Source organism: Rissa tridactyla, chromosome Z, assembly GCF_028500815.1.
Source record: "Rissa tridactyla isolate bRisTri1 chromosome Z, bRisTri1.patW.cur.20221130, whole genome shotgun sequence".
NCBI classification, from domain to species: Eukaryota; Metazoa; Chordata; class Aves; order Charadriiformes; family Laridae; genus Rissa; species Rissa tridactyla.
This window is the reverse complement of record NC_071497.1, coordinates 77,706,253-77,733,571: the sequence shown is the minus strand read 5'-3', so window position 1 is coordinate 77,733,571 and position 27,319 is coordinate 77,706,253. Positions and strand designations below refer to the sequence as shown.

At 62.3% G+C, this 27,319-nt stretch overlaps 10 protein-coding genes across 21 annotated transcripts in view; 9 read left to right on the top strand and 1 right to left on the bottom strand.

Annotated features, from left to right (window-relative positions):
* The window catches only part of UBAP2 (ubiquitin associated protein 2), a 159,174-nt gene that overhangs the window by 51,251 nt on the left and 80,604 nt on the right, over positions 1 to 27,319 (bottom strand). The gene's annotated exons all lie outside the window — the stretch shown is intronic.
* Positions 358 to 2,417, top strand: LOC128902817 (interferon-like). Its single transcript, XM_054186433.1, has one exon. It carries the CDS (start codon positions 560 to 562, stop codon positions 1,136 to 1,138), a length of 579 nt encoding a protein of 192 aa, XP_054042408.1. The 5' UTR covers positions 358 to 559; the 3' UTR covers positions 1,139 to 2,417.
* On the top strand, positions 3,397 to 5,484 carry LOC128902821 (interferon-like). The gene has a single exon (XM_054186437.1). It carries the CDS (start codon positions 3,607 to 3,609, stop codon positions 4,183 to 4,185), a length of 579 nt encoding a protein of 192 aa, XP_054042412.1. The 5' UTR covers positions 3,397 to 3,606; the 3' UTR covers positions 4,186 to 5,484.
* LOC128902813 (interferon-like) lies at positions 5,623 to 7,779 on the top strand. Its single transcript, XM_054186428.1, has one exon. It carries the CDS (start codon positions 6,659 to 6,661, stop codon positions 7,235 to 7,237), a length of 579 nt encoding a protein of 192 aa, XP_054042403.1. The 5' UTR covers positions 5,623 to 6,658; the 3' UTR covers positions 7,238 to 7,779.
* On the top strand, positions 9,525 to 10,899 carry LOC128902825 (interferon-like). The gene has a single exon (XM_054186440.1). It carries the CDS (start codon positions 9,714 to 9,716, stop codon positions 10,290 to 10,292), a length of 579 nt encoding a protein of 192 aa, XP_054042415.1. The 5' UTR covers positions 9,525 to 9,713; the 3' UTR covers positions 10,293 to 10,899.
* Positions 11,411 to 13,880, top strand: LOC128902810 (interferon-like). The gene has a single exon (XM_054186426.1). The coding sequence runs from the start codon at positions 12,760 to 12,762 to the stop codon at positions 13,336 to 13,338; it is 579 nt and encodes a 192-aa protein (XP_054042401.1). The 5' UTR covers positions 11,411 to 12,759; the 3' UTR covers positions 13,339 to 13,880.
* On the top strand, positions 15,050 to 16,929 carry LOC128902814 (interferon-like). The gene has a single exon (XM_054186429.1). It carries the CDS (start codon positions 15,809 to 15,811, stop codon positions 16,385 to 16,387), a length of 579 nt encoding a protein of 192 aa, XP_054042404.1. The 5' UTR covers positions 15,050 to 15,808; the 3' UTR covers positions 16,388 to 16,929.
* LOC128902808 (interferon-like) lies at positions 17,681 to 20,738 on the top strand. The gene has a single exon (XM_054186424.1). The coding sequence runs from the start codon at positions 18,861 to 18,863 to the stop codon at positions 19,437 to 19,439; it is 579 nt and encodes a 192-aa protein (XP_054042399.1). The 5' UTR covers positions 17,681 to 18,860; the 3' UTR covers positions 19,440 to 20,738.
* Positions 20,877 to 23,033, top strand: LOC128902812 (interferon-like). The gene has a single exon (XM_054186427.1). The coding sequence runs from the start codon at positions 21,913 to 21,915 to the stop codon at positions 22,489 to 22,491; it is 579 nt and encodes a 192-aa protein (XP_054042402.1). The 5' UTR covers positions 20,877 to 21,912; the 3' UTR covers positions 22,492 to 23,033.
* Positions 23,080 to 26,079, top strand: LOC128902807 (interferon-like). Its single transcript, XM_054186423.1, has one exon. It carries the CDS (start codon positions 24,959 to 24,961, stop codon positions 25,535 to 25,537), a length of 579 nt encoding a protein of 192 aa, XP_054042398.1. The 5' UTR covers positions 23,080 to 24,958; the 3' UTR covers positions 25,538 to 26,079.

The window sequence follows — 27,319 nt, the reverse complement described above, 5'->3', positions numbered from 1 at the left end:
GCTCCCCAGCCTCTGACAAGTGACATCGCTTCACAACCCTGCCCAACACGAAAAGGAAAGGCCAGCTAAGATGAAAACAAAGGCGAGCCACAAGCGAAAGGAAAACACACCACAACCAACACCAGGGCATTAGACGGAAAAGACACTCGCGCACCAGGGGAAACTTCAGCTGCAGAAAAGAGGCACCACAGCTCGCCCTGCAGGCAACAGGGAAACCCTAACACACCTCCCGCCACAGCTGCTGCCCGCAAGGGCTCTGCCCCACCGCTTTCGCAGCCCCCCCTCAACCACTACAGCCAACCTCCCCACAACACACCACCAGCAAAGCACCGCCACCCCCCTCCCCACACGCGGGGACACCCCAACAACGCACTTCCCCAAGACCACCACAGCCACCAGGCAAAAATGAAAACGACAGCCGGAAACTCGCTGCGACCAGAAAGCGAGGAAGCCGAAGCCGCGGCACCCCATAAAGCCCCACACCCGGCAGCACCCCAAGCACAGCGCCCACCCGCACCACCACCAAGCCTCACCAGCCTCCTGCCCACCACCACACACCATGCCTGCGCCCGCAACCCCACACACCCGCCTGCGCCACGGCGCCCCGACGCTCCTGCTCCTCCTGACGGCTCTCGCCACCACCCTCGCCTGCCGCCACCTGCCTCCCTGCCACTCCACCTTCCCCTGGGACAGCCTCAACATCCTCCGGGACATGGCTCCCAGACCGCCACAGCCCTGCCAACACCAACAGGCGCCCTTCCCCTTCCCCGACACCCTCCTCCACAACAGCCACCCACAGCAAGCCGCCGCCACCGCCCGACACATCCTCGACAACCTCTTCGCCACCCTCAGCGCACAGAGCACCCCCCAACACTGGGACGACCAGGCACGCCATCGCCTCCTCAACAACCTCCACCGCCACAGCCAGCAGCTCCAGCAATGCCTCACACCCAACGGCACGCTCTCCCAAGGACAAGGGCCCCGCAACCGCACGCTCACCATGAACAAATACTTCAGGCGCATCCACAACTTCCTCCACACCCACAACCACAGCGCCTGCGCCTGGGACCACGTCCGCCTCGAAGTTCGCGCCTCTTTCCAGCGCCTCCACAACCTCACCCGCACCATGTGCAATTAGACCAACCGCCCCGACCAACCCGCGCGCACCCACGCGCCCCCGCCACCACTTCTCCAACACCGACGCGGCCCCACCGCGGGCCTCCCGCCTCCCCTCACCCGTGCCAAGAGCCGCTGCAACAACGGCCCTGCGCCCTCAGCCTCCACTGACCCCCTCCCCTATTTATACAACTCCCTCTATTTATTTTCACAATGCCTTTTATCTATTTATTCACCTATTTAGTCCACAGACAATAAAGACCTGTTGCAAAAACCTTGACAGTGCCTCGCCTCTCACAAGCACAGCAACCAGCCTTTGGCGTGGCGGGAAGCCACCTCCACTCAACACCTACTCCGCTCAACCCCTGCTCCAAACAGGGCTCCGCACATCCCGCGCCCACTCTTCTCTTTGCCGCCTCCCCAAGGAGCCGCTGCCCTCAACCTCCTGCCAAAACCTCCGCGCCAGGCTTTAGCCATCGTCATCACCATCGGCTCGGCGGCCCTCCCCCTCCTCAACACTGTCCACCTTCCACCCCGCTTCACATCAACTCACCATCAGATCCCCAGTCCTCACTACAAGGACAGCACGGACCTCTCGGAGCGGGTCCAGACCAGGGCTACAAACACCGTCACAGGGATGGAACACCCCTCCTGGGAGGGCAGGATGAGAGAGCTGGCGTTCCCCAGACGGGAGAAGGGAAGGCTCCGGCGAGACCTTCTCCCACCCTTTCAACGCTTCAAGGGCGCTTGGAAGAAACACGGGGACACGACTTTTTAGCAGGGCCTCTAGCGACAGGAGAGGGGGTAAACGGCTTTAAACACAGACAGAAGAGACCCAGACTAGACACAAGGAAGCCATCTTTTACCGTGAGGGGGCTCAAACGCTGGCACAGCTTGCCCACAGACGTCCTACACGCCCCGCCCCGGCAAACAGTCAAGGGCACGTCGGAGGGCGCTCTGGGCAACAGGATCCCCTTCAAAAAGGCCCTGCTCGGGGCCGGGGGGTTGGACCAGACGACCTCGAAAGCTCCCGCCCAACCCAAACCACTCAACCACTCTATCGCTTGCATCCGCCTGACTTCCGCTACTCTTCCCGCCTCAGGCAGCTTTCAAGACAACGCTCGCCCAGCGCTGCTCCAAAACGCCTTGCACCGCCAACTCTTCGAGGGCAACACGGACAAGGGACAGCCACGCACCTCCAACACCAGCCCACCGCCGGCAGTCACGGCCCCCAGGGGCGCCACATCACCACGCACCAGCCAGCACCCCAAGCACGGCACCCACCGACACAACGTTAACTAACAAGACCGTAACTCCCAGACCACCACCGCGTTCCCGCCACACCAACACACGCGCACCGTGTCCCCCTCCCTCCAAAAGCCTTGACAAAACGCCTGACACGGTCTCTCGCACAAGCAGAACACCGTCCTTGTCCTTGCCCGGGACCCGAAAACCTCAGCGGCGGCACCCTCCACCTCCTCCTCCCCCTACAGCTCTACAACTACATCACCTGCCTCAGCTCCACCTCCACACGGACTCTTGGACGTCCCTCCTCCATCCAGCGGCACCGCGGCTCACGCCACCCCAAACGTCCCAACCCTTCCCTTACGGGGGACATCATCACCTTTGCTCTCCAGCCACCTCAGGCAAGGAGGCAGAGAAAACGCAACAAGACCCCTGCTACAGGGACACACGCATGGCACCACAGCCAGGGACCCAACGCAGCAGCAGCAGCGGGAGGAGGAGAAAAACTCTTCCCTTTCTCCTCTTCCTTTTCCTCAAGCCTTGCCTCCCCATTCTCACCAGCTTCAAACACAGAGGCTGGGGCAGCCCCAGCCAGCAACACATCCAATGCCCAACTGCCTACGCCCAGAGCCACCTCCTCGCCAGCCACCGCCACCCCCAGGGGCCACCCTCGCTCCAGCCGGGGGCTCCCCAGCCTCTGACAAGTGACATCGCTTCACAACCCTGCCCAACACGAAAAGGAAAGGCCAGCTAAGATGAAAACAAAGGCGAGCCACAAGCGAAAGGAAAACACACCACAACCAACACCAGGGCATTAGACGGAAAAGACACTCGCGCACCAGGGGAAACTTCAGCTGCAGAAAAGAGGCACCACAGCTCGCCCTGCAGGCAACAGGGAAACCCTAACACACCTCCCGCCACAGCTGCTGCCCGCAAGGGCTCTGCCCCACCGCTTTCGCAGCCCCCCCTCAACCACTACAGCCAACCTCCCCACAACACACCACCAGCAAAGCACCGCCACCCCCCCTCCCCACGCGCGGGGACACCCCAACAACGCACTTCCCCAAGACCACCACAGCCACCAGGCAAAAATGAAAACGACAGCCGGAAACTCGCTGCGACCAGAAAGCGAGGAAGCCGAAGCCGCGGCACCCCATAAAGCCCCACACCCGGCAGCACCCCAAGCACAGCGCCCACCCGCACCACCACCAAGCCTCACCAGCCTCCTGCCCACCACCACACACCATGCCTGCGCCCGCAACCCCACACACCCGCCTGCGCCACGGCGCCCCGACGCTCCTGCTCCTCCTGACGGCTCTCGCCACCACCCTCGCCTGCCGCCACCTGCCTCCCTGCCACTCCACCTTCCCCTGGGACAGCCTCAACATCCTCCGGGACATGGCTCCCAGACCGCCACAGCCCTGCCAACACCAACAGGCGCCCTTCCCCTTCCCCGACACCCTCCTCCACAACAGCCACCCACAGCAAGCCGCCGCCACCGCCCGACACATCCTCGACAACCTCTTCGCCACCCTCAGCGCACAGAGCACCCCCCAACACTGGGACGACCAGGCACGCCATCGCCTCCTCAACAACCTCCACCGCCACAGCCAGCAGCTCCAGCAATGCCTCACACCCAACGGCACGCTCTCCCAAGGACAAGGGCCCCGCAACCGCACGCTCACCATCAACAAATACTTCAGGCGCATCCACAACTTCCTCCACACCCACAACCACAGCGCCTGCGCCTGGGACCACGTCCGCCTCGAAGTTCGCGCCTCTTTCCAGCGCCTCCACAACCTCACCCGCACCATGTGCAATTAGACCAACCGCCCCGACCAACCCGCGCGCACCCACGCGCCCCCGCCACCACTTCTCCAACACCGACGCGGCCCCACCGCGGGCCTCCCGCCTCCCCTCACCCGTGCCAAGAGCCGCTGCAACAACGGCCCTGCGCCCTCAGCCTCCACTGACCCCCTCCCCTATTTATACAACTCCCTCTATTTATTTTCACAATGCCTTTTATCTATTTATTCACCTATTTAGTCCACAGACAATAAAGACCTGTTGCAAAAACCTTGACAGTGCCTCGCCTCTCACAAGCACAGCAACCAGCCTTTGGCGTGGCGGGAAGCCACCTCCACTCAACACCTACTCCGCTCAACCCCTGCTCCAAACAGGGCTCCGCACATCCCGCGCCCACTCTTCTCTTTGCCGCCTCCCCAAGGAGCCGCTGCCCTCAACCTCCTGCCAAAACCTCCGCGCCAGGCTTTAGCCATCGTCATCACCATCGGCTCGGCGGCCCTCCCCCTCCTCAACACTGTCCACCTTCCACCCCGCTTCACATCAACTCACCATCAGATCCCCAGTCCTCACTACAAGGACAGCACGGACCTCTCGGAGCGGGTCCAGACCAGGGCTACAAACACCGTCACAGGGATGGAACACCCCTCCTGGGAGGGCAGGATGAGAGAGCTGGCGTTCCCCAGACGGGAGAAGGGAAGGCTCCGGCGAGACCTTCTCCCACCCTTTCAACGCTTCAAGGGCGCTTGGAAGAAACATGGGGACACGACTTTTTAGCAGGGCCTCTAGCGACAGGAGAGGGGGTAAACGGCTTTAAACACAGACAGAAGAGACCCAGACTAGACACAAGGAAGCCATCTTTTACCGTGAGGGGGCTCAAACGCTGGCACAGCTTGCCCACAGACGTCCTACACGCCCCGCCCCGGCAAACAGTCAAGGGCACGTCGGAGGGCGCTCTGGGCAACAGGATCCCCTTCAAAAAGGCCCTGCTCGGGGCCGGGGGGTTGGACCAGACGACCTCGAAAGCTCCCGCCCAACCCAAACCACTCAACCACTCTATCGCTTGCATCCGCCTGACTTCCGCTACTCTTCCCGCCTCAGGCAGCTTTCAAGACAACGCTCGCCCAGCGCTGCTCCAAAACGCCTTGCACCGCCAACTCTTCGAGGGCAACACGGACAAGGGACAGCCACGCACCTCCAACACCAGCCCACCGCCGGCAGTCACGGCCCCCAGGGGCGCCACATCACCACGCACCAGCCAGCACCCCAAGCACGGCACCCACCGACACAACGTTAACTAACAAGACCGTAACTCCCAGACCACCACCGCCTTCCCGCCACACCAACACACGCACACCGTGTCCCCCTCCCTCCAAAAGCCTTGACAAAACGCCTGACACGGTCTCTCGCACAAGCAGAACACCGTCCTTGTCCTTGCCCTTGCAAGGGAGCCGAAAACCTCAGCGGCGGCACCCTCCACCTCCTCCTCCCCCTACAGCTCTACAACTACATCACCTGCCTCAGCTCCACCTCCACACGGACTCTTGGACGTCCCTCCTCCATCCAGCGGCACCGCGGCTCACGCCACCCCAAACGTCCCAACCCTTCCCTTACGGGGGACATCATCACCTTTGCTCTCCAGCCACCTCAGGCAAGGAGGCAGAGAAAACGCAACAAGACCCCTGCTACAGGGACACACGCATGGCACCACAGCCAGGGACCCAACGCAGCAGCAGCAGCGGGAGGAGGAGAAAAACTCTTCCCTTTCTCCTCTTCCTTTTCCTCAAGCCTTGCCTCCCCATTCTCACCAGCTTCAAACACAGAGGCTGGGGCAGCCCCAGCCAGCAACACATCCAATGCCCAACTGCCTACGCCCAGAGCCACCTCCTCGCCAGCCACCGCCACCCCCAGGGGCCACCCTCGCTCCAGCCGGGGGCTCCCCAGCCTCTGACAAGTGACATCGCTTCACAACCCTGCCCAACACGAAAAGGAAAGGCCAGCTAAGATGAAAACAAAGGCGAGCCACAAGCGAAAGGAAAACACACCACAACCAACACCAGGGCATTAGACGGAAAAGACACTCGCGCACCAGGGGAAACTTCAGCTGCAGAAAAGAGGCACCACAGCTCGCCCTGCAGGCAACAGGGAAACCCTAACACACCTCCCGCCACAGCTGCTGCCCGCAAGGGCTCTGCCCCACCGCTTTCGCAGCCCCCCCTCAACCACTACAGCCAACCTCCCCACAACACACCACCAGCAAAGCACCGCCACCCCCCTCCCCACGCGCGGGGACACCCCAACAACGCACTTCCCCAAGACCACCACAGCCACCAGGCAAAAATGAAAACGACAGCCGGAAACTCGCTGCGACCAGAAAGCGAGGAAGCCGAAGCCGCGGCACCCCATAAAGCCCCACACCCGGCAGCACCCCAAGCACAGCGCCCACCCGCACCACCACCAAGCCTCACCAGCCTCCTGCCCACCACCACACACCATGCCTGCGCCCGCAACCCCACACACCCGCCTGCGCCACGGCGCCCCGACGCTCCTGCTCCTCCTGACGGCTCTCGCCACCACCCTCGCCTGCCGCCACCTGCCTCCCTGCCACTCCACCTTCCCCTGGGACAGCCTCAACATCCTCCGGGACATGGCTCCCAGACCGCCACAGCCCTGCCAACACCAACAGGCGCCCTTCCCCTTCCCCGACACCCTCCTCCACAACAGCCACCCACAGCAAGCCGCCGCCACCGCCCGACACATCCTCGACAACCTCTTCGCCACCCTCAGCGCACAGAGCACCCCCCAACACTGGGACGACCAGGCACGCCATCGCCTCCTCAACAACCTCCACCGCCACAGCCAGCAGCTCCAGCAATGCCTCACACCCAACGGCACGCTCTCCCAAGGACAAGGGCCCCGCAACCGCACGCTCACCATCAACAAATACTTCAGGCGCATCCACAACTTCCTCCACACCCACAACCACAGCGCCTGCGCCTGGGACCACGTCCGCCTCGAAGTTCGCGCCTCTTTCCAGCGCCTCCACAACCTCACCCGCACCATGTGCAATTAGACCAACCGCCCCGACCAACCCGCGCGCACCCACGCGCCCCCGCCACCACTTCTCCAACACCGACGCGGCCCCACCGCGGGCCTCCCGCCTCCCCTCACCCGTGCCAAGAGCCGCTGCAACAACGGCCCTGCGCCCTCAGCCTCCACTGACCCCCTCCCCTATTTATACAACTCCCTCTATTTATTTTCACAATGCCTTTTATCTATTTATTCACCTATTTAGTCCACAGACAATAAAGACCTGTTGCAAAAACCTTGACAGTGCCTCGCCTCTCACAAGCACAGCAACCAGCCTTTGGCGTGGCGGGAAGCCACCTCCACTCAACACCTACTCCGCTCAACCCCTGCTCCAAACAGGGCTCCGCACATCCCGCGCCCACTCTTCTCTTTGCCGCCTCCCCAAGGAGCCGCTGCCCTCAACCTCCTGCCAAAACCTCCGCGCCAGGCTTTAGCCATCGTCATCACCATCGGCTCGGCGGCCCTCCCCCTCCTCAACACTGTCCACCTTCCACCCCGCTTCACATCAACTCACCATCAGATCCCCAGTCCTCACTACAAGGACAGCACGGACCTCTCGGAGCGGGTCCAGACCAGGGCTACAAACACCGTCACAGGGATGGAACACCTCTCCTGGGAGGGCAGGATGAGAGAGCTGGCGTTCCCCAGACGGGAGAAGGGAAGGCTCCGGCGAGACCTTCTCCCACCCTTTCAACGCTTCAAGGGCGCTTGGAAGAAACACGGGGACACGACTTTTTAGCAGGGCCTCTAGCGACAGGAGAGGGGGTAAACGGCTTTAAACACAGACAGAAGAGACCCAGACTAGACACAAGGAAGCCATCTTTTACCGTGAGGGGGCTCAAACGCTGGCACAGCTTGCCCACAGACGTCCTACACGCCCCGCCCCGGCAAACAGTCAAGGGCACGTCGGAGGGCGCTCTGGGCAACAGGATCCCCTTCAAAAAGGCCCTGCTCGGGGCCGGGGGGTTGGACCAGACGACCTTGAAAGCTCCCGCCCAACCCAAACCACTCAACCACTCTATCGCTTGCATCCGCCTGACTTCCGCTACTCTTCCCGCCTCAGGCAGCTTTCAAGACAACGCTCGCCCAGCGCTGCTCCAAAACGCCTTGCACCACCAACTCTTCGAGGGCAACACGGACAAGGGACAGCCACGCACCTCCAACACCAGCCCACCGCCGGCAGTCACGGCCCCCAGGGGCGCCACATCACCACGCACCAGCCAGCACCCCAAGCACGGCACCCAACGACACAACGTTAACTAACAAGACCGTAACTCCCAGACCACCACCGCCTTCCCGCCACACCAACACACGCACACCGTGTCCCCCTCCCTCCAAAAGCCTTGACAAAACGCCTGACACGGTCTCTCGCACAAGCAGAACACCGTCCTTGTCCTTGCCCTTGCAAGGGAGCCGAAAACCTCAGCGGCGGCACCCTCCACCTCCTCCTCCCCCTACAGCTCTACAACTACATCACCTGCCTCAGCTCCACCTCCACACGGACTCTTGGACGTCCCTCCTCCATCCAGCGGCACCGCGGCTCACGCCACCCCAAACGTCCCAACCCTTCCCTTACGGGGGACATCATCACCTTTGCTCTCCAGCCACCTCAGGCAAGGAGGCAGAGAAAACGCAACAAGACCCCTGCTACAGGGACACACGCATGGCACCACAGCCAGGGACCCAACGCAGCAGCAGCAGCAGCGGGAGGAGGAGAAAAACTCTTCCCTTTCTCCTCTTCCTTTTCCTCAAGCCTTGCCTCCCCATTCTCACCAGCTTCAAACACAGAGGCTGGGGCAGCCCCAGCCAGCAACACATCCAATGCCCAACTGCCTACGCCCAGAGCCACCTCCTCGCCAGCCACCGCCACCCCCAGGGGCCACCCTCGCTCCAGCCGGGGGCTCCCCAGCCTCTGACAAGTGACATCGCTTCACAACCCTGCCCAACACAAAAAGGAAAGGCCAGCTAAGATGAAAACAAAGGCGAGCCACAAGCGAAAGGAAAACACACCACAACCAACACCAGGGCATTAGACGGAAAAGACACTCGCGCACCAGGGGAAACTTCAGCTGCAGAAAAGAGGCACCACAGCTCGCCCTGCAGGCAACAGGGAAACCCTAACACACCTCCCGCCACAGCTGCTGCCCACAAGGGCTCTGCCCCACCGCTTTCGCAGCCCCCCCTCAACCACTACAGCCAACCTCCCCACAACACACCACCAGCAAAGCACCGCCACCCCCCTCCCCACGCGCGGTGACACCCCAACAACGCACTTCCCCAAGACCACCACAGCCACCAGGCAAAAATGAAAACGACAGCCGGAAACTCGCTGCGACCAGAAAGCGAGGAAGCCGAAGCCGCGGCACCCCATAAAGCCCCACACCCGGCAGCACCCCAAGCACAGCGCCCACCCGCACCACCACCAAGCCTCACCAGCCTCCTGCCCACCACCACACACCATGCCTGCGCCCGCAACCCCACACACCCGCCTGCGCCACGGCGCCCCGACGCTCCTGCTCCTCCTGACGGCTCTCGCCACCACCCTCGCCTGCCGCCACCTGCCTCCCTGCCACTCCACCTTCCCCTGGGACAGCCTCAACATCCTCCGGGACATGGCTCCCAGACCGCCACAGCCCTGCCAACACCAACAGGCGCCCTTCCCCTTCCCCGACACCCTCCTCCACAACAGCCACCCACAGCAAGCCGCCGCCACCGCCCGACACATCCTCGACAACCTCTTCGCCACCCTCAGCGCACAGAGCACCCCCCAACACTGGGACAACCAGGCACGCCATCGCCTCCTCAACAACCTCCACCGCCACAGCCAGCAGCTCCAGCAATGCCTCACACCCAACGGCACGCTCTCCCAAGGACAAGGGCCCCGCAACCGCACGCTCACCATCAACAAATACTTCAGGCGCATCCACAACTTCCTCCACACCCACAACCACAGCGCCTGCGCCTGGGACCACGTCCGCCTCGAAGTTCGCGCCTCTTTCCAGCGCCTCCACAACCTCACCCGCACCATGTGCAATTAGACCAACCGCCCCGACCAACCCGCGCGCACCCACGCGCCCCCGCCACCACTTCTCCAACACCGACGCGGCCCCACCGCGGGCCTCCCGCCTCCCCTCACCCGTGCCAAGAGCCGCTGCAACAACGGCCCTGCGCCCTCAGCCTCCACTGACCCCCTCCCCTATTTATACAACTCCCTCTATTTATTTTCACAATGCCTTTTATCTATTTATTCACCTATTTAGTCCACAGACAATAAAGACCTGTTGCAAAAACCTTGACAGTGCCTCGCCTCTCACAAGCACAGCAACCAGCCTTTGGCGTGGCGGGAAGCCACCTCCACTCAACACCTACTCCGCTCAACCCCTGCTCCAAACAGGGCTCCGCACATCCCGCGCCCACTCTTCTCTTTGCCGCCTCCCCAAGGAGCCGCTGCCCTCAACCTCCTGCCAAAACCTCCGCGCCAGGCTTTAGCCATCGTCATCACCATCGGCTCGGCGGCCCTCCCCCTCCTCAACACTGTCCACCTTCCACCCCGCTTCACATCAACTCACCATCAGATCCCCAGTCCTCACTACAAGGACAGCACGGACCTCTCGGAGCGGGTCCAGACCAGGGCTACAAACACCGTCACAGGGATGGAACACCTCTCCTGGGCGGGCAGGATGAGAGAGCTGGCGTTCCCCAGACGGGAGAAGGGAAGGCTCCGGCGAGACCTTCTCCCACCCTTTCAACGCTTCAAGGGCGCTTGGAAGAAACATGGGGACACGACTTTTTAGCAGGGCCTCTAGCGACAGGAGAGGGGGTAAACGGCTTTAAACACAGACAGAAGAGACCCAGACTAGACACAAGGAAGCCATCTTTTACCGTGAGGGGGCTCAAACGCTGGCACAGCTTGCCCACAGACGTCCTACACGCCCCGCCCCGGCAAACAGTCAAGGGCACGTCGGAGGGCGCTCTGGGCAACAGGATCCCCTTCAAAAAGGCCCTGCTCGGGGCCGGGGGGTTGGACCAGACGACCTTGAAAGCTCCCGCCCAACCCAAACCACTCAACCACTCTATCGCTTGCATCCGCCTGACTTCCGCTACTCTTCCCGCCTCAGGCAGCTTTCAAGACAACGCTCGCCCAGCACTGCTCCAAAACGCCTTGCACCACCAACTCTTCGAGGGCAACACGGACAAGGGACAGCCACGCACCTCCAACACCAGCCCACCGCCGGCAGTCACGGCCCCCAGGGGCGCCACATCACCACGCACCAGCCAGCACCCCAAGCACGGCACCCACCGACACAACGTTAACTAACAAGACCGTAACTCCCAGACCACCACCGCCTTCCCGCCACACCAACACACGCGCACCGTGTCCCCCTCCCTCCAAAAGCCTTGACAAAACGCCTGACACGGTCTCTCGCACAAGCAGAACACCGTCCTTGTCCTTGCCCGGGACCCGAAAACCTCAGCGGCGGCACCCTCCACCTCCTCCTCCCCCTACAGCTCTACAACTACATCACCTGCCTCAGCTCCACCTCCACACGGACTCTTGGACGTCCCTCCTCCATCCAGCGGCACCGCGGCTCACGCCACCCCAAACGTCCCAACCCTTCCCTTACGGGGGACATCATCACCTTTGCTCTCCAGCCACCTCAGGCAAGGAGGCAGAGAAAACGCAACAAGACCCCTGCTACAGGGACACACGCATGGCACCACAGCCAGGGACCCAACGCAGCAGCAGCAGCGGGAGGAGGAGAAAAACTCTTCCCTTTCTCCTCTTCCTTTTCCTCAAGCCTTGCCTCCCCATTCTCACCAGCTTCAAACACAGAGGCTGGGGCAGCCCCAGCCAGCAACACATCCAATGCTCAACTGCCTACGCCCAGAGCCACCTCCTCGCCAGCCACCGCCACCCCCAGGGGCCACCCTCGCTCCAGCCGGGGGCTCCCCAGCCTCTGACAAGTGACATCGCTTCACAACCCTGCCCAACACGAAAAGGAAAGGCCAGCTAAGATGAAAACAAAGGCGAGCCACAAGCGAAAGGAAAACACACCACAACCAACACCAGGGCATTAGACGGAAAAGACACTCGCGCACCAGGGGAAACTTCAGCTGCAGAAAAGAGGCACCACAGCTCGCCCTGCAGGCAACAGGGAAACCCTAACACACCTCCCGCCACAGCTGCTGCCCGCAAGGGCTCTGCCCCACCGCTTTCGCAGCCCCCCCTCAACCACTACAGCCAACCTCCCCACAACACACCACCAGCAAAGCACCGCCACCCCCCTCCCCACGCGCGGGGACACCCCAACAACGCACTTCCCCAAGACCACCACAGCCACCAGGCAAAAATGAAAACGACAGCCGGAAACTCGCTGCGACCAGAAAGCGAGGAAGCCGAAGCCGCGGCACCCCATAAAGCCCCACACCCGGCAGCACCCCAAGCACAGCGCCCACCCGCACCACCACCAAGCCTCACCAGCCTCCTGCCCACCACCACACACCATGCCTGCGCCCGCAACCCCACACACCCGCCTGCGCCACGGCGCCCCGACGCTCCTGCTCCTCCTGACGGCTCTCGCCACCACCCTCGCCTGCCGCCACCTGCCTCCCTGCCACTCCACCTTCCCCTGGGACAGCCTCAACATCCTCCGGGACATGGCTCCCAGACCGCCACAGCCCTGCCAACACCAACAGGCGCCCTTCCCCTTCCCCGACACCCTCCTCCACAACAGCCACCCACAGCAAGCCGCCGCCACCGCCCGACACATCCTCGACAACCTCTTCGCCACCCTCAGCGCACAGAGCACCCCCCAACACTGGGACGACCAGGCACGCCATCGCCTCCTCAACAACCTCCACCGCCACAGCCAGCAGCTCCAGCAATGCCTCACACCCAACGGCACGCTCTCCCAAGGACAAGGGCCCCGCAACCGCACGCTCACCATCAACAAATACTTCAGGCGCATCCACAACTTCCTCCACACCCACAACCACAGCGCCTGCGCCTGGGACCACGTCCGCCTCGAAGTTCGCGCCTCTTTCCAGCGCCTCCACAACCTCACCCGCACCATGTGCAATTAGACCAACCGCCCCGACCAACCCGCGCGCACCCACGCGCCCCCGCCACCACTTCTCCAACACCGACGCGGCCCCACCGCGGGCCTCCCGCCTCCCCTCACCCGTGCCAAGAGCCGCTGCAACAACGGCCCTGCGCCCTCAGCCTCCACTGACCCCCTCCCCTATTTATACAACTCCCTCTATTTATTTTCACAATGCCTTTTATCTATTTATTCACCTATTTAGTCCACAGACAATAAAGACCTGTTGCAAAAACCTTGACAGTGCCTCGCCTCTCACAAGCACAGCAACCAGCCTTTGGCGTGGCGGGAAGCCACCTCCACTCAACACCTACTCCGCTCAACCCCTGCTCCAAACAGGGCTCCGCACATCCCGCGCCCACTCTTCTCTTTGCCGCCTCCCCAAGGAGCCGCTGCCCTCAACCTCCTGCCAAAACCTCCGCGCCAGGCTTTAGCCATCGTCATCACCATCGGCTCGGCGGCCCTCCCCCTCCTCAACACTGTCCACCTTCCACCCCGCTTCACATCAACTCACCATCAGATCCCCAGTCCTCACTACAAGGACAGCACGGACCTCTCGGAGCGGGTCCAGACCAGGGCTACAAACACCGTCACAGGGATGGAACACCTCTCCTGGGAGGGCAGGATGAGAGAGCTGGCGTTCCCCAGACGGGAGAAGGGAAGGCTCCGGCGAGACCTTCTCCCACCCTTTCAACGCTTCAAGGGCGCTTGGAAGAAACACGGGGACACGACTTTTTAGCAGGGCCTCTAGCGACAGGAGAGGGGGTAAACAGCTTTAAACACAGACAGAAGAGACCCAGACTAGACACAAGGAAGCCATCTTTTACCGTGAGGGGGCTCAAACGCTGGCACAGCTTGCCCACAGACGTCCTACACGCCCCGCCCCGGCAAACAGTCAAGGGCACGTCGGAGGGCGCTCTGGGCAACAGGATCCCCTTCAAAAAGGCCCTGCTCGGGGCCGGGGGGTTGGACCAGACGACCTTGAAAGCTCCCGCCCAACCCAAACCACTCAACCACTCTATCGCTTGCATCCGCCTGACTTCCGCTACTCTTCCCGCCTCAGGCAGCTTTCAAGACAACGCTCGCCCAGCGCTGCTCCAAAACGCCTTGCACCACCAACTCTTCGAGGGCAACACGGACAAGGGACAGCCACGCACCTCCAACACCAGCCCACCACCGGCAGTCACAGCCCCCAGGGGCGCCACATCACCACGCACCAGCCAGCACCCCAAGCACGGCACCCACCGACACAACGTTAACTAACAAGACCGTAACTCCCAGACCACCACCGCCTTCCCGCCACACCAACACACGCACACCGTGTCCCCCTCCCTCCAAAAGCCTTGACAAAACGCCTGACACAGTCTCTCGCACAAGCAGAACACCGTCCTTGTCCTTGCCCTTGCAAGGGACCCGAAAACCTCAGCGGCGGCACCCTCCACCTCCTCCTCCCCCTACAGCTCTACAACTACATCACCTGCCTCAGCTCCACCTCCACACGGACTCTTGGACGTCCCTCCTCCATCCAGCGGCACCGCGGCTCACGCCACCCCAAACGTCCCAACCCTTCCCTTACGGGGGACATCATCACCTTTGCTCTCCAGCCACCTCAGGCAAGGAGGCAGAGAAAACGCAACAAGACCCCTGCTACAGGGACACACGCATGGCACCACAGCCAGGGACCCAACGCAGCAGCAGCGGGAGGAGGAGAAAAACTCTTCCCTTTCTCCTCTTCCTTTTCCTCAAGCCTTGCCTCCCCATTCTCACCAGCTTCAAACACAGAGGCTGGGGCAGCCCCAGCCAGCAACACATCCAATGCTCAACTGCCTACGCCCAGAGCCACCTCCTCGCCAGCCACCGCCACCCCCAGGGGCCACCCTCGCTCCAGCCGGGGGCTCCCCAGCCTCTGACAAGTGACATCGCTTCACAACCCTGCCCAACACGAAAAGGAAAGGCCAGCTAAGATGAAAACAAAGGCGAGCCACAAGCGAAAGGAAAACACACCACAACCAACACCAGGGCATTAGACGGAAAAGACACTCGCGCACCAGGGGAAACTTCAGCTGCAGAAAAGAGGCACCACAGCTCGCCCTGCAGGCAACAGGGAAACCCTAACACACCTCCCGCCACAGCTGCTGCCCGCAAGGGCTCTGCCCCACCGCTTTCGCAGCCCCCCCTCAACCACTACAGCCAACCTCCCCACAACACACCACCAGCAAAGCACCGCCACCCCCCTCCCCACGCGCGGGGACACCCCAACAACGCACTTCCCCAAGACCACCACAGCCACCAGGCAAAAATGAAAACGACAGCCGGAAACTCGCTGCGACCAGAAAGCGAGGAAGCCGAAGCCGCGGCACCCCATAAAGCCCCACACCCGGCAGCACCCCAAGCACAGCGCCCACCCGCACCACCACCAAGCCTCACCAGCCTCCTGCCCACCACCACACACCATGCCTGCGCCCGCAACCCCACACACCCGCCTGCGCCACGGCGCCCCGACGCTCCTGCTCCTCCTGACGGCTCTCGCCACCACCCTCGCCTGCCGCCACCTGCCTCCCTGCCACTCCACCTTCCCCTGGGACAGCCTCAACATCCTCCGGGACATGGCTCCCAGACCGCCACAGCCCTGCCAACACCAACAGGCGCCCTTCCCCTTCCCCGACACCCTCCTCCACAACAGCCACCCACAGCAAGCCGCCGCCACCGCCCGACACATCCTCGACAACCTCTTCGCCACCCTCAGCGCACAGAGCACCCCCCAACACTGGGACGACCAGGCACGCCATCGCCTCCTCAACAACCTCCACCGCCACAGCCAGCAGCTCCAGCAATGCCTCACACCCAACGGCACGCTCTCCCAAGGACAAGGGCCCCGCAACCGCACGCTCACCATCAACAAATACTTCAGGCGCATCCACAACTTCCTCCACACCCACAACCACAGCGCCTGCGCCTGGGACCACGTCCGCCTCGAAGTTCGCGCCTCTTTCCAGCGCCTCCACAACCTCACCCGCACCATGTGCAATTAGACCAACCGCCCCGACCAACCCGCGCGCACCCACGCGCCCCCGCCACCACTTCTCCAACACCGACGCGGCCCCACCGCGGGCCTCCCGCCTCCCCTCACCCGTGCCAAGAGCCGCTGCAACAACGGCCCTGCGCCCTCAGCCTCCACTGACCCCCTCCCCTATTTATACAACTCCCTCTATTTATTTTCACAATGCCTTTTATCTATTTATTCACCTATTTAGTCCACAGACAATAAAGACCTGTTGCAAAAACCTTGACAGTGCCTCGCCTCTCACAAGCACAGCAACCAGCCTTTGGCGTGGCGGGAAGCCACCTCCACTCAACACCTACTCCGCTCAACCCCTGCTCCAAACAGGGCTCCGCACATCCCGCGCCCACTCTTCTCTTTGCCGCCTCCCCAAGGAGCCGCTGCCCTCAACCTCCTGCCAAAACCTCCGCGCCAGGCTTTAGCCATCGTCATCACCATCGGCTCGGCGGCCCTCCCCCTCCTCAACACTGTCCACCTTCCACCCCGCTTCACATCAACTCACCATCAGATCCCCAGTCCTCACTACAAGGACAGCACGGACCTCTCGGAGCGGGTCCAGACCAGGGCTACAAACACCGTCACAGGGATGGAACACCTCTCCTGGGAGGGCAGGATGAGAGAGCTGGCGTTCCCCAGACGGGAGAAGGGAAGGCTCCGGCGAGACCTTCTCCCACCCTTTCAACGCTTCAAGGGCGCTTGGAAGAAACACGGGGACACGACTTTTTAGCAGGGCCTCTAGCGACAGGAGAGGGGGTAAACGGCTTTAAACACAGACAGAAGAGACCCAGACTAGACACAAGGAAGCCATCTTTTACCGTGAGGGGGCTCAAACGCTGGCACAGCTTGCCCACAGACGTCCTACACGCCCCGCCCCGGCAAACAGTCAAGGGCACGTCGGAGGGCGCTCTGGGCAACAGGATCCCCTTCAAAAAGGCCCTGCTCGGGGCCGGGGGGTTGGACCAGACGACCTTGAAAGCTCCCGCCCAACCCAAACCACTCAACCACTCTATCGCTTGCATCCGCCTGACTTCCGCTACTCTTCCCGCCTCAGGCAGCTTTCAAGACAACGCTCGCCCAGCGCTGCTCCAAAACGCCTTGCACCACCAACTCTTCGAGGGCAACACGGACAAGGGACAGCCACGCACCTCCAACACCAGCCCACCGCCGGCAGTCACGGCCCCCAGGGGCGCCACATCACCACGCACCAGCCAGCACCCCAAGCACGGCACCCACCGACACAACATTAACTAACAAGACCGTAACTCCCAGACCACCACCGCCTTCCCGCCACACCAACACACGCGCACCGTGTCCCCCTCCCTCCAAAAGCCTTGACAAAACGCCTGACACGGTCTCTCGCACAAGCAGAACACCGTCCTTGTCCTTGCCCGGGACCCGAAAACCTCAGCGGCGGCACCCTCCACCTCCTCCTCCCCCTACAGCTCTACAACTACATCACCTGCCTCAGCTCCACCTCCACACGGACTCTTGGACGTCCCTCCTCCATCCAGCGGCACCGCGGCTCACGCCACCCCAAACGTCCCAACCCTTCCCTTACGGGGGACATCATCACCTTTGCTCTCCAGCCACCTCAGGCAAGGAGGCAGAGAAAACGCAACAAGACCCCTGCTACAGGGACACACGCATGGCACCACAGCCAGGGACCCAACACAGCAGCAGCAGCAGCAGCAGGAGGAGGAGAAAAACTCTTCCCTTTCTCCTCTTCCTTTTCCTCAAGCCTTGCCTCCCCATTCTCACCAGCTTCAAACACAGAGGCTGGGGCAGCCCCAGCCAGCAACACATCCAATGCTCAACTGCCTACGCCCAGAGCCACCTCCTCGCCAGCCACCGCCACCCCCAGGGGCCACCCTCGCTCCAGCCGGGGGCTCCCCAGCCTCTGACAAGTGACATCGCTTCACAACCCTGCCCAACACGAAAAGGAAAGGCCAGCTAAGATGAAAACAAAGGCGAGCCACAAGCGAAAGGAAAACACACCACAACCAACACCAGGGCATTAGACGGAAAAGACACTCGCGCACCAGGGGAAACTTCAGCTGCAGAAAAGAGGCACCACAGCTCGCCCTGCAGGCAACAGGGAAACCCTAACACACCTCCCGCCACAGCTGCTGCCCGCAAGGGCTCTGCCCCACCGCTTTCGCAGCCCCCCCTCAACCACTACAGCCAACCTCCCCACAACACACCACCAGCAAAGCACCGCCACCCCCCTCCCCACGCGCGGGGACACCCCAACAACGCACTTCCCCAAGACCACCACAGCCACCAGGCAAAAATGAAAACGACAGCCGGAAACTCGCTGCGACCAGAAAGCGAGGAAGCCGAAGCCGCGGCACCCCATAAAGCCCCACACCCGGCAGCACCCCAAGCACAGCGCCCACCCGCACCACCACCAAGCCTCACCAGCCTCCTGCCCACCACCACACACCATGCCTGCGCCCGCAACCCCACACACCCGCCTGCGCCACGGCGCCCCGACGCTCCTGCTCCTCCTGACGGCTCTCGCCACCACCCTCGCCTGCCGCCACCTGCCTCCCTGCCACTCCACCTTCCCCTGGGACAGCCTCAACATCCTCCGGGACATGGCTCCCAGACCGCCACAGCCCTGCCAACACCAACAGGCGCCCTTCCCCTTCCCCGACACCCTCCTCCACAACAGCCACCCACAGCAAGCCGCCGCCACCGCCCGACACATCCTCGACAACCTCTTCGCCACCCTCAGCGCACAGAGCACCCCCCAACACTGGGACGACCAGGCACGCCATCGCCTCCTCAACAACCTCCACCGCCACAGCCAGCAGCTCCAGCAATGCCTCACACCCAACGGCACGCTCTCCCAAGGACAAGGGCCCCGCAACCGCACGCTCACCATCAACAAATACTTCAGGCGCATCCACAACTTCCTCCACACCCACAACCACAGCGCCTGCGCCTGGGACCACGTCCGCCTCGAAGTTCGCGCCTCTTTCCAGCGCCTCCACAACCTCACCCGCACCATGTGCAATTAGACCAACCGCCCCGACCAACCCGCGCGCACCCACGCGCCCCCGCCACCACTTCTCCAACACCGACGCGGCCCCACCGCGGGCCTCCCGCCTCCCCTCACCCGTGCCAAGAGCCGCTGCAACAACGGCCCTGCGCCCTCAGCCTCCACTGACCCCCTCCCCTATTTATACAACTCCCTCTATTTATTTTCACAATGCCTTTTATCTATTTATTCACCTATTTAGTCCACAGACAATAAAGACCTGTTGCAAAAACCTTGACAGTGCCTCGCCTCTCACAAGCACAGCAACCAGCCTTTGGCGTGGCGGGAAGCCACCTCCACTCAACACCTACTCCGCTCAACCCCTGCTCCAAACAGGGCTCCGCACATCCCGCGCCCACTCTTCTCTTTGCCGCCTCCCCAAGGAGCCGCTGCCCTCAACCTCCTGCCAAAACCTCCGCGCCAGGCTTTAGCCATCGTCATCACCATCGGCTCGGCGGCCCTCCCCCTCCTCAACACTGTCCACCTTCCACCCCGCTTCACATCAACTCACCATCAGATCCCCAGTCCTCACTACAAGGACAGCACGGACCTCTCGGAGCGGGTCCAGACCAGGGCTACAAACACCGTCACAGGGATGGAACACCCCTCCTGGGAGGGCAGGATGAGAGAGCTGGCGTTCCCCAGACGGGAGAAGGGAAGGCTCCGGCGAGACCTTCTCCCACCCTTTCAACGCTTCAAGGGCGCTTGGAAGAAACACGGGGACACGACTTTTTAGCAGGGCCTCTAGCGACAGGAGAGGGGGTAAACGGCTTTAAACACAGACAGAAGAGACCCAGACTAGACACAAGGAAGCCATCTTTTACCGTGAGGGGGCTCAAACGCTGGCACAGCTTGCCCACAGACGTCCTACACGCCCCGCCCCGGCAAACAGTCAAGGGCACGTCGGAGGGCGCTCTGGGCAACAGGATCCCCTTCAAAAAGGCCCTGCTCGGGGCCGGGGGGTTGGACCAGACGACCTCGAAAGCTCCCGCCCAACCCAAACCACTCAACCACTCTATCGCTTGCATCCGCCTGACTTCCGCTACTCTTCCCGCCTCAGGCAGCTTTCAAGACAACGCTCGCCCAGCGCTGCTCCAAAACGCCTTGCACCGCCAACTCTTCGAGGGCAACACGGACAAGGGACAGCCACGCACCTCCAACACCAGCCCACCGCCGGCAGTCACGGCCCCCAGGGGCGCCACATCACCACGCACCAGCCAGCACCCCAAGCACGGCACCCACCGACACAACGTTAACTAACAAGACCGTAACTCCCAGACCACCACCGCCTTCCCGCCACACCAACACACGCACACCGTGTCCCCCTCCCTCCAAAAGCCTTGACAAAACGCCTGACACGGTCTCTCGCACAAGCAGAACACCGTCCTTGTCCTTGCCCTTGCAAGGGAGCCGAAAACCTCAGCGGCGGCACCCTCCACCTCCTCCTCCCCCTACAGCTCTACAACTACATCACCTGCCTCAGCTCCACCTCCACACGGACTCTTGGACGTCCCTCCTCCATCCAGCGGCACCGCGGCTCACGCCACCCCAAACGTCCCAACCCTTCCCTTACGGGGGACATCATCACCTTTGCTCTCCAGCCACCTCAGGCAAGGAGGCAGAGAAAACGCAACAAGACCCCTGCTACAGGGACACACGCATGGCACCACAGCCAGGGACCCAACGCAGCAGCAGCAGCGGGAGGAGGAGAAAAACTCTTCCCTTTCTCCTCTTCCTTTTCCTCAAGCCTTGCCTCCCCATTCTCACCAGCTTCAAACACAGAGGCTGGGGCAGCCCCAGCCAGCAACACATCCAATGCCCAACTGCCTACGCCCAGAGCCACCTCCTCGCCAGCCACCGCCACCCCCAGGGGCCACCCTCGCTCCAGCCGGGGGCTCCCCAGCCTCTGACAAGTGACATCGCTTCACAACCCTGCCCAACACGAAAAGGAAAGGCCAGCTAAGATGAAAACAAAGGCGAGCCACAAGCGAAAGGAAAACACACCACAACCAACACCAGGGCATTAGACGGAAAAGACACTCGCGCACCAGGGGAAACTTCAGCTGCAGAAAAGAGGCACCACAGCTCGCCCTGCAGGCAACAGGGAAACCCTAACACACCTCCCGCCACAGCTGCTGCCCGCAAGGGCTCTGCCCCACCGCTTTCGCAGCCCCCCCTCAACCACTACAGCCAACCTCCCCACAACACACCACCAGCAAAGCACCGCCACCCCCCTCCCCACGCGCGGGGACACCCCAACAACGCACTTCCCCAAGACCACCACAGCCACCAGGCAAAAATGAAAACGACAGCCGGAAACTCGCTGCGACCAGAAAGCGAGGAAGCCGAAGCCGCGGCACCCCATAAAGCCCCACACCCGGCAGCACCCCAAGCACAGCGCCCACCCGCACCACCACCAAGCCTCACCAGCCTCCTGCCCACCACCACACACCATGCCTGCGCCCGCAACCCCACACACCCGCCTGCGCCACGGCGCCCCGACGCTCCTGCTCCTCCTGACGGCTCTCGCCACCACCCTCGCCTGCCGCCACCTGCCTCCCTGCCACTCCACCTTCCCCTGGGACAGCCTCAACATCCTCCGGGACATGGCTCCCAGACCGCCACAGCCCTGCCAACACCAACAGGCGCCCTTCCCCTTCCCCGACACCCTCCTCCACAACAGCCACCCACAGCAAGCCGCCGCCACCGCCCGACACATCCTCGACAACCTCTTCGCCACCCTCAGCGCACAGAGCACCCCCCAACACTGGGACGACCAGGCACGCCATCGCCTCCTCAACAACCTCCACCGCCACAGCCAGCAGCTCCAGCAATGCCTCACACCCAACGGCACGCTCTCCCAAGGACAAGGGCCCCGCAACCGCACGCTCACCATCAACAAATACTTCAGGCGCATCCACAACTTCCTCCACACCCACAACCACAGCGCCTGCGCCTGGGACCACGTCCGCCTCGAAGTTCGCGCCTCTTTCCAGCGCCTCCACAACCTCACCCGCACCATGTGCAATTAGACCAACCGCCCCGACCAACCCGCGCGCACCCACGCGCCCCCGCCACCACTTCTCCAACACCGACGCGGCCCCACCGCGGGCCTCCCGCCTCCCCTCACCCGTGCCAAGAGCCGCTGCAACAACGGCCCTGCGCCCTCAGCCTCCACTGACCCCCTCCCCTATTTATACAACTCCCTCTATTTATTTTCACAATGCCTTTTATCTATTTATTCACCTATTTAGTCCACAGACAATAAAGACCTGTTGCAAAAACCTTGACAGTGCCTCGCCTCTCACAAGCACAGCAACCAGCCTTTGGCGTGGCGGGAAGCCACCTCCACTCAACACCTACTCCGCTCAACCCCTGCTCCAAACAGGGCTCCGCACATCCCGCGCCCACTCTTCTCTTTGCCGCCTCCCCAAGGAGCCGCTGCCCTCAACCTCCTGCCAAAACCTCCGCGCCAGGCTTTAGCCATCGTCATCACCATCGGCTCGGCGGCCCTCCCCCTCCTCAACACTGTCCACCTTCCACCCCGCTTCACATCAACTCACCATCAGATCCCCAGTCCTCACTACAAGGACAGCACGGACCTCTCGGAGCGGGTCCAGACCAGGGCTACAAACACCGTCACAGGGATGGAACACCTCTCCTGGGAGGGCAGGATGAGAGAGCTGGCGTTCCCCAGACGGGAGAAGGGAAGGCTCCGGCGAGACCTTCTCCCACCCTTTCAACGCTTCAAGGGCGCTTGGAAGAAACACGGGGACACGACTTTTTAGCAGGGCCTCTAGCGACAGGAGAGGGGGTAAACGGCTTTAAACACAGACAGAAGAGACCCAGACTAGACACAAGGAAGCCATCTTTTACCGTGAGGGGGCTCAAACGCTGGCACAGCTTGCCCACAGACGTCCTACACGCCCCGCCCCGGCAAACAGTCAAGGGCACGTCGGAGGGCGCTCTGGGCAACAGGATCCCCTTCAAAAAGGCCCTGCTCGGGGCCGGGGGGTTGGACCAGACGACCTTGAAAGCTCCCGCCCAACCCAAACCACTCAACCACTCTATCGCTTGCATCCGCCTGACTTCCGCTACTCTTCCCGCCTCAGGCAGCTTTCAAGACAACGCTCGCCCAGCGCTGCTCCAAAACGCCTTGCACCACCAACTCTTCGAGGGCAACACGGACAAGGGACAGCCACGCACCTCCAACACCAGCCCACCGCCGGCAGTCACGGCCCCCAGGGGCGCCACATCACCACGCACCAGCCAGCACCCCAAGCACGGCACCCACCGACACAACGTTAACTAACAAGACCGTAACTCCCAGACCACCACCGCCTTCCCGCCACACCAACACACGCGCACCGTGTCCCCCTCCCTCCAAAAGCCTTGACAAAACGCCTGACACGGTCTCTCGCACAAGCAGAACACCGTCCTTGTCCTTGCCCGGGACCCGAAAACCTCAGCGGCGGCACCCTCCACCTCCTCCTCCCCCTACAGCTCTACAACTACATCACCTGCCTCAGCTCCACCTCCACACGGACTCTTGGACGTCCCTCCTCCATCCAGCGGCACCGCGGCTCACGCCACCCCAAACGTCCCAACCCTTCCCTTACGGGGGACATCATCACCTTTGCTCTCCAGCCACCTCAGGCAAGGAGGCAGAGAAAACGCAACAAGACCCCTGCTACAGGGACACACGCATGGCACCACAGCCAGGGACCCAACGCAGCAGCAGCAGCGGGAGGAGGAGAAAAACTCTTCCCTTTCTCCTCTTCCTTTTCCTCAAGCCTTGCCTCCCCATTCTCACCAGCTTCAAACACAGAGGCTGGGGCAGCCCCAGCCAGCAACACATCCAATGCTCAACTGCCTACGCCCAGAGCCACCTCCTCGCCAGCCACCGCCACCCCCAGGGGCCACCCTCGCTCCAGCCGGGGGCTCCCCAGCCTCTGACAAGTGACATCGCTTCACAACCCTGCCCAACACGAAAAGGAAAGGCCAGCTAAGATGAAAACAAAGGCGAGCCACAAGCGAAAGGAAAACACACCACAACCAACACCAGGGCATTAGACGGAAAAGACACTCGCGCACCAGGGGAAACTTCAGCTGCAGAAAAGAGGCACCACAGCTCGCCCTGCAGGCAACAGGGAAACCCTAACACACCTCCCGCCACAGCTGCTGCCCGCAAGGGCTCTGCCCCACCGCTTTCGCAGCCCCCCCTCAACCACTACAGCCAACCTCCCCACAACACACCACCAGCAAAGCACCGCCACCCCCCTCCCCACGCGCGGGGACACCCCAACAACGCACTTCCCCAAGACCACCACAGCCACCAGGCAAAAATGAAAACGACAGCCGGAAACTCGCTGCGACCAGAAAGCGAGGAAGCCGAAGCCGCGGCACCCCATAAAGCCCCACACCCGGCAGCACCCCAAGCACAGCGCCCACCCGCACCACCACCAAGCCTCACCAGCCTCCTGCCCACCACCACACACCATGCCTGCGCCCGCAACCCCACACACCCGCCTGCGCCACGGCGCCCCGACGCTCCTGCTCCTCCTGACGGCTCTCGCCACCACCCTCGCCTGCCGCCACCTGCCTCCCTGCCACTCCACCTTCCCCTGGGACAGCCTCAACATCCTCCGGGACATGGCTCCCAGACCGCCACAGCCCTGCCAACACCAACAGGCGCCCTTCCCCTTCCCCGACACCCTCCTCCACAACAGCCACCCACAGCAAGCCGCCGCCACCGCCCGACACATCCTCGACAACCTCTTCGCCACCCTCAGCGCACAGAGCACCCCCCAACACTGGGACGACCAGGCACGCCATCGCCTCCTCAACAACCTCCACCGCCACAGCCAGCAGCTCCAGCAATGCCTCACACCCAACGGCACGCTCTCCCAAGGACAAGGGCCCCGCAACCGCACGCTCACCATCAACAAATACTTCAGGCGCATCCACAACTTCCTCCACACCCACAACCACAGCGCCTGCGCCTGGGACCACGTCCGCCTCGAAGTTCGCGCCTCTTTCCAGCGCCTCCACAACCTCACCCGCACCATGTGCAATTAGACCAACCGCCCCGACCAACCCGCGCGCACCCACGCGCCCCCGCCACCACTTCTCCAACACCGACGCGGCCCCACCGCGGGCCTCCCGCCTCCCCTCACCCGTGCCAAGAGCCGCTGCAACAACGGCCCTGCGCCCTCAGCCTCCACTGACCCCCTCCCCTATTTATACAACTCCCTCTATTTATTTTCACAATGCCTTTTATCTATTTATTCACCTATTTAGTCCACAGACAATAAAGACCTGTTGCAAAAACCTTGACAGTGCCTCGCCTCTCACAAGCACAGCAACCAGCCTTTGGCGTGGCGGGAAGCCACCTCCACTCAACACCTACTCCGCTCAACCCCTGCTCCAAACAGGGCTCCGCACATCCCGCGCCCACTCTTCTCTTTGCCGCCTCCCCAAGGAGCCGCTGCCCTCAACCTCCTGCCAAAACCTCCGCGCCAGGCTTTAGCCATCGTCATCACCATCGGCTCGGCGGCCCTCCCCCTCCTCAACACTGTCCACCTTCCACCCCGCTTCACATCAACTCACCATCAGATCCCCAGTCCTCACTACAAGGACAGCACGGACCTCTCGGAGCGGGTCCAGACCAGGGCTACAAACACCGTCACAGGGATGGAACACCTCTCCTGGGAGGGCAGGATGAGAGAGCTGGCGTTCCCCAGACGGGAGAAGGGAAGGCTCCGGCGAGACCTTCTCCCACCCTTTCAACGCTTCAAGGGCGCTTGGAAGAAACACGGGGACACGACTTTTTAGCAGGGCCTCTAGCGACAGGAGAGGGGGTAAACGGCTTTAAACACAGACAGAAGAGACCCAGACTAGACACAAGGAAGCCATCTTTTACCGTGAGGGGGCTCAAACGCTGGCACAGCTTGCCCACAGACGTCCTACACGCCCCGCCCCGGCAAACAGTCAAGGGCACGTCGGAGGGCGCTCTGGGCAACAGGATCCCCTTCAAAAAGGCCCTGCTCGGGGCCGGGGGGTTGGACCAGACGACCTTGAAAGCTCCCGCCCAACCCAAACCACTCAACCACTCTATCGCTTGCATCCGCCTGACTTCCGCTACTCTTCCCGCCTCAGGCAGCTTTCAAGACAACGCTCGCCCAGCGCTGCTCCAAAACGCCTTGCACCACCAACTCTTCGAGGGCAACACAGACAAGGGACAGCCACGCACCTCCAACACCAGCCCACCGCCGGCAGTCACGGCCCCCAGGGGCGCCACATCACCACGCACCAGCCAGCACCCCAAGCACGGCACCCACCGACACAACATTAACTAACAAGACCGTAACTCCCAGACCACCACCGCCTTCCCGCCACACCAACACACGCGCACCGTGTCCCCCTCCCTCCAAAAGCCTTGACAAAACGCCTGACACAGTCTCTCGCACAAGCAGAACACCGTCCTTGTCCTTGCCCGGGACCCGAAAACCTCAGCGGCAGCACCCTCCACCTCCTCCTCCCCCTACAGCTCTACAACTACATCACCTGCCTCAGCTCCACCTCCACACGGACTCTTGGACGTCCCTCCTCCATCCAGCGGCACCGCGGCTCACGCCACCCCAAACGTCCCAACCCTTCCCTTACGGGGGACATCATCACCTTTGCTCTCCAGCCACCTCAGGCAAGGAGGCAGAGAAAACGCAACAAGACCCCTGCTACAGGGACACACGCATGGCACCACAGCCAGGGACCCAACGCAGCAGCAGCAGCGGGAGGAGGAGAAAAACTCTTCCCTTTCTCCTCTTCCTTTTCCTCAAGCCTTGCCTCCCCATTCTCACC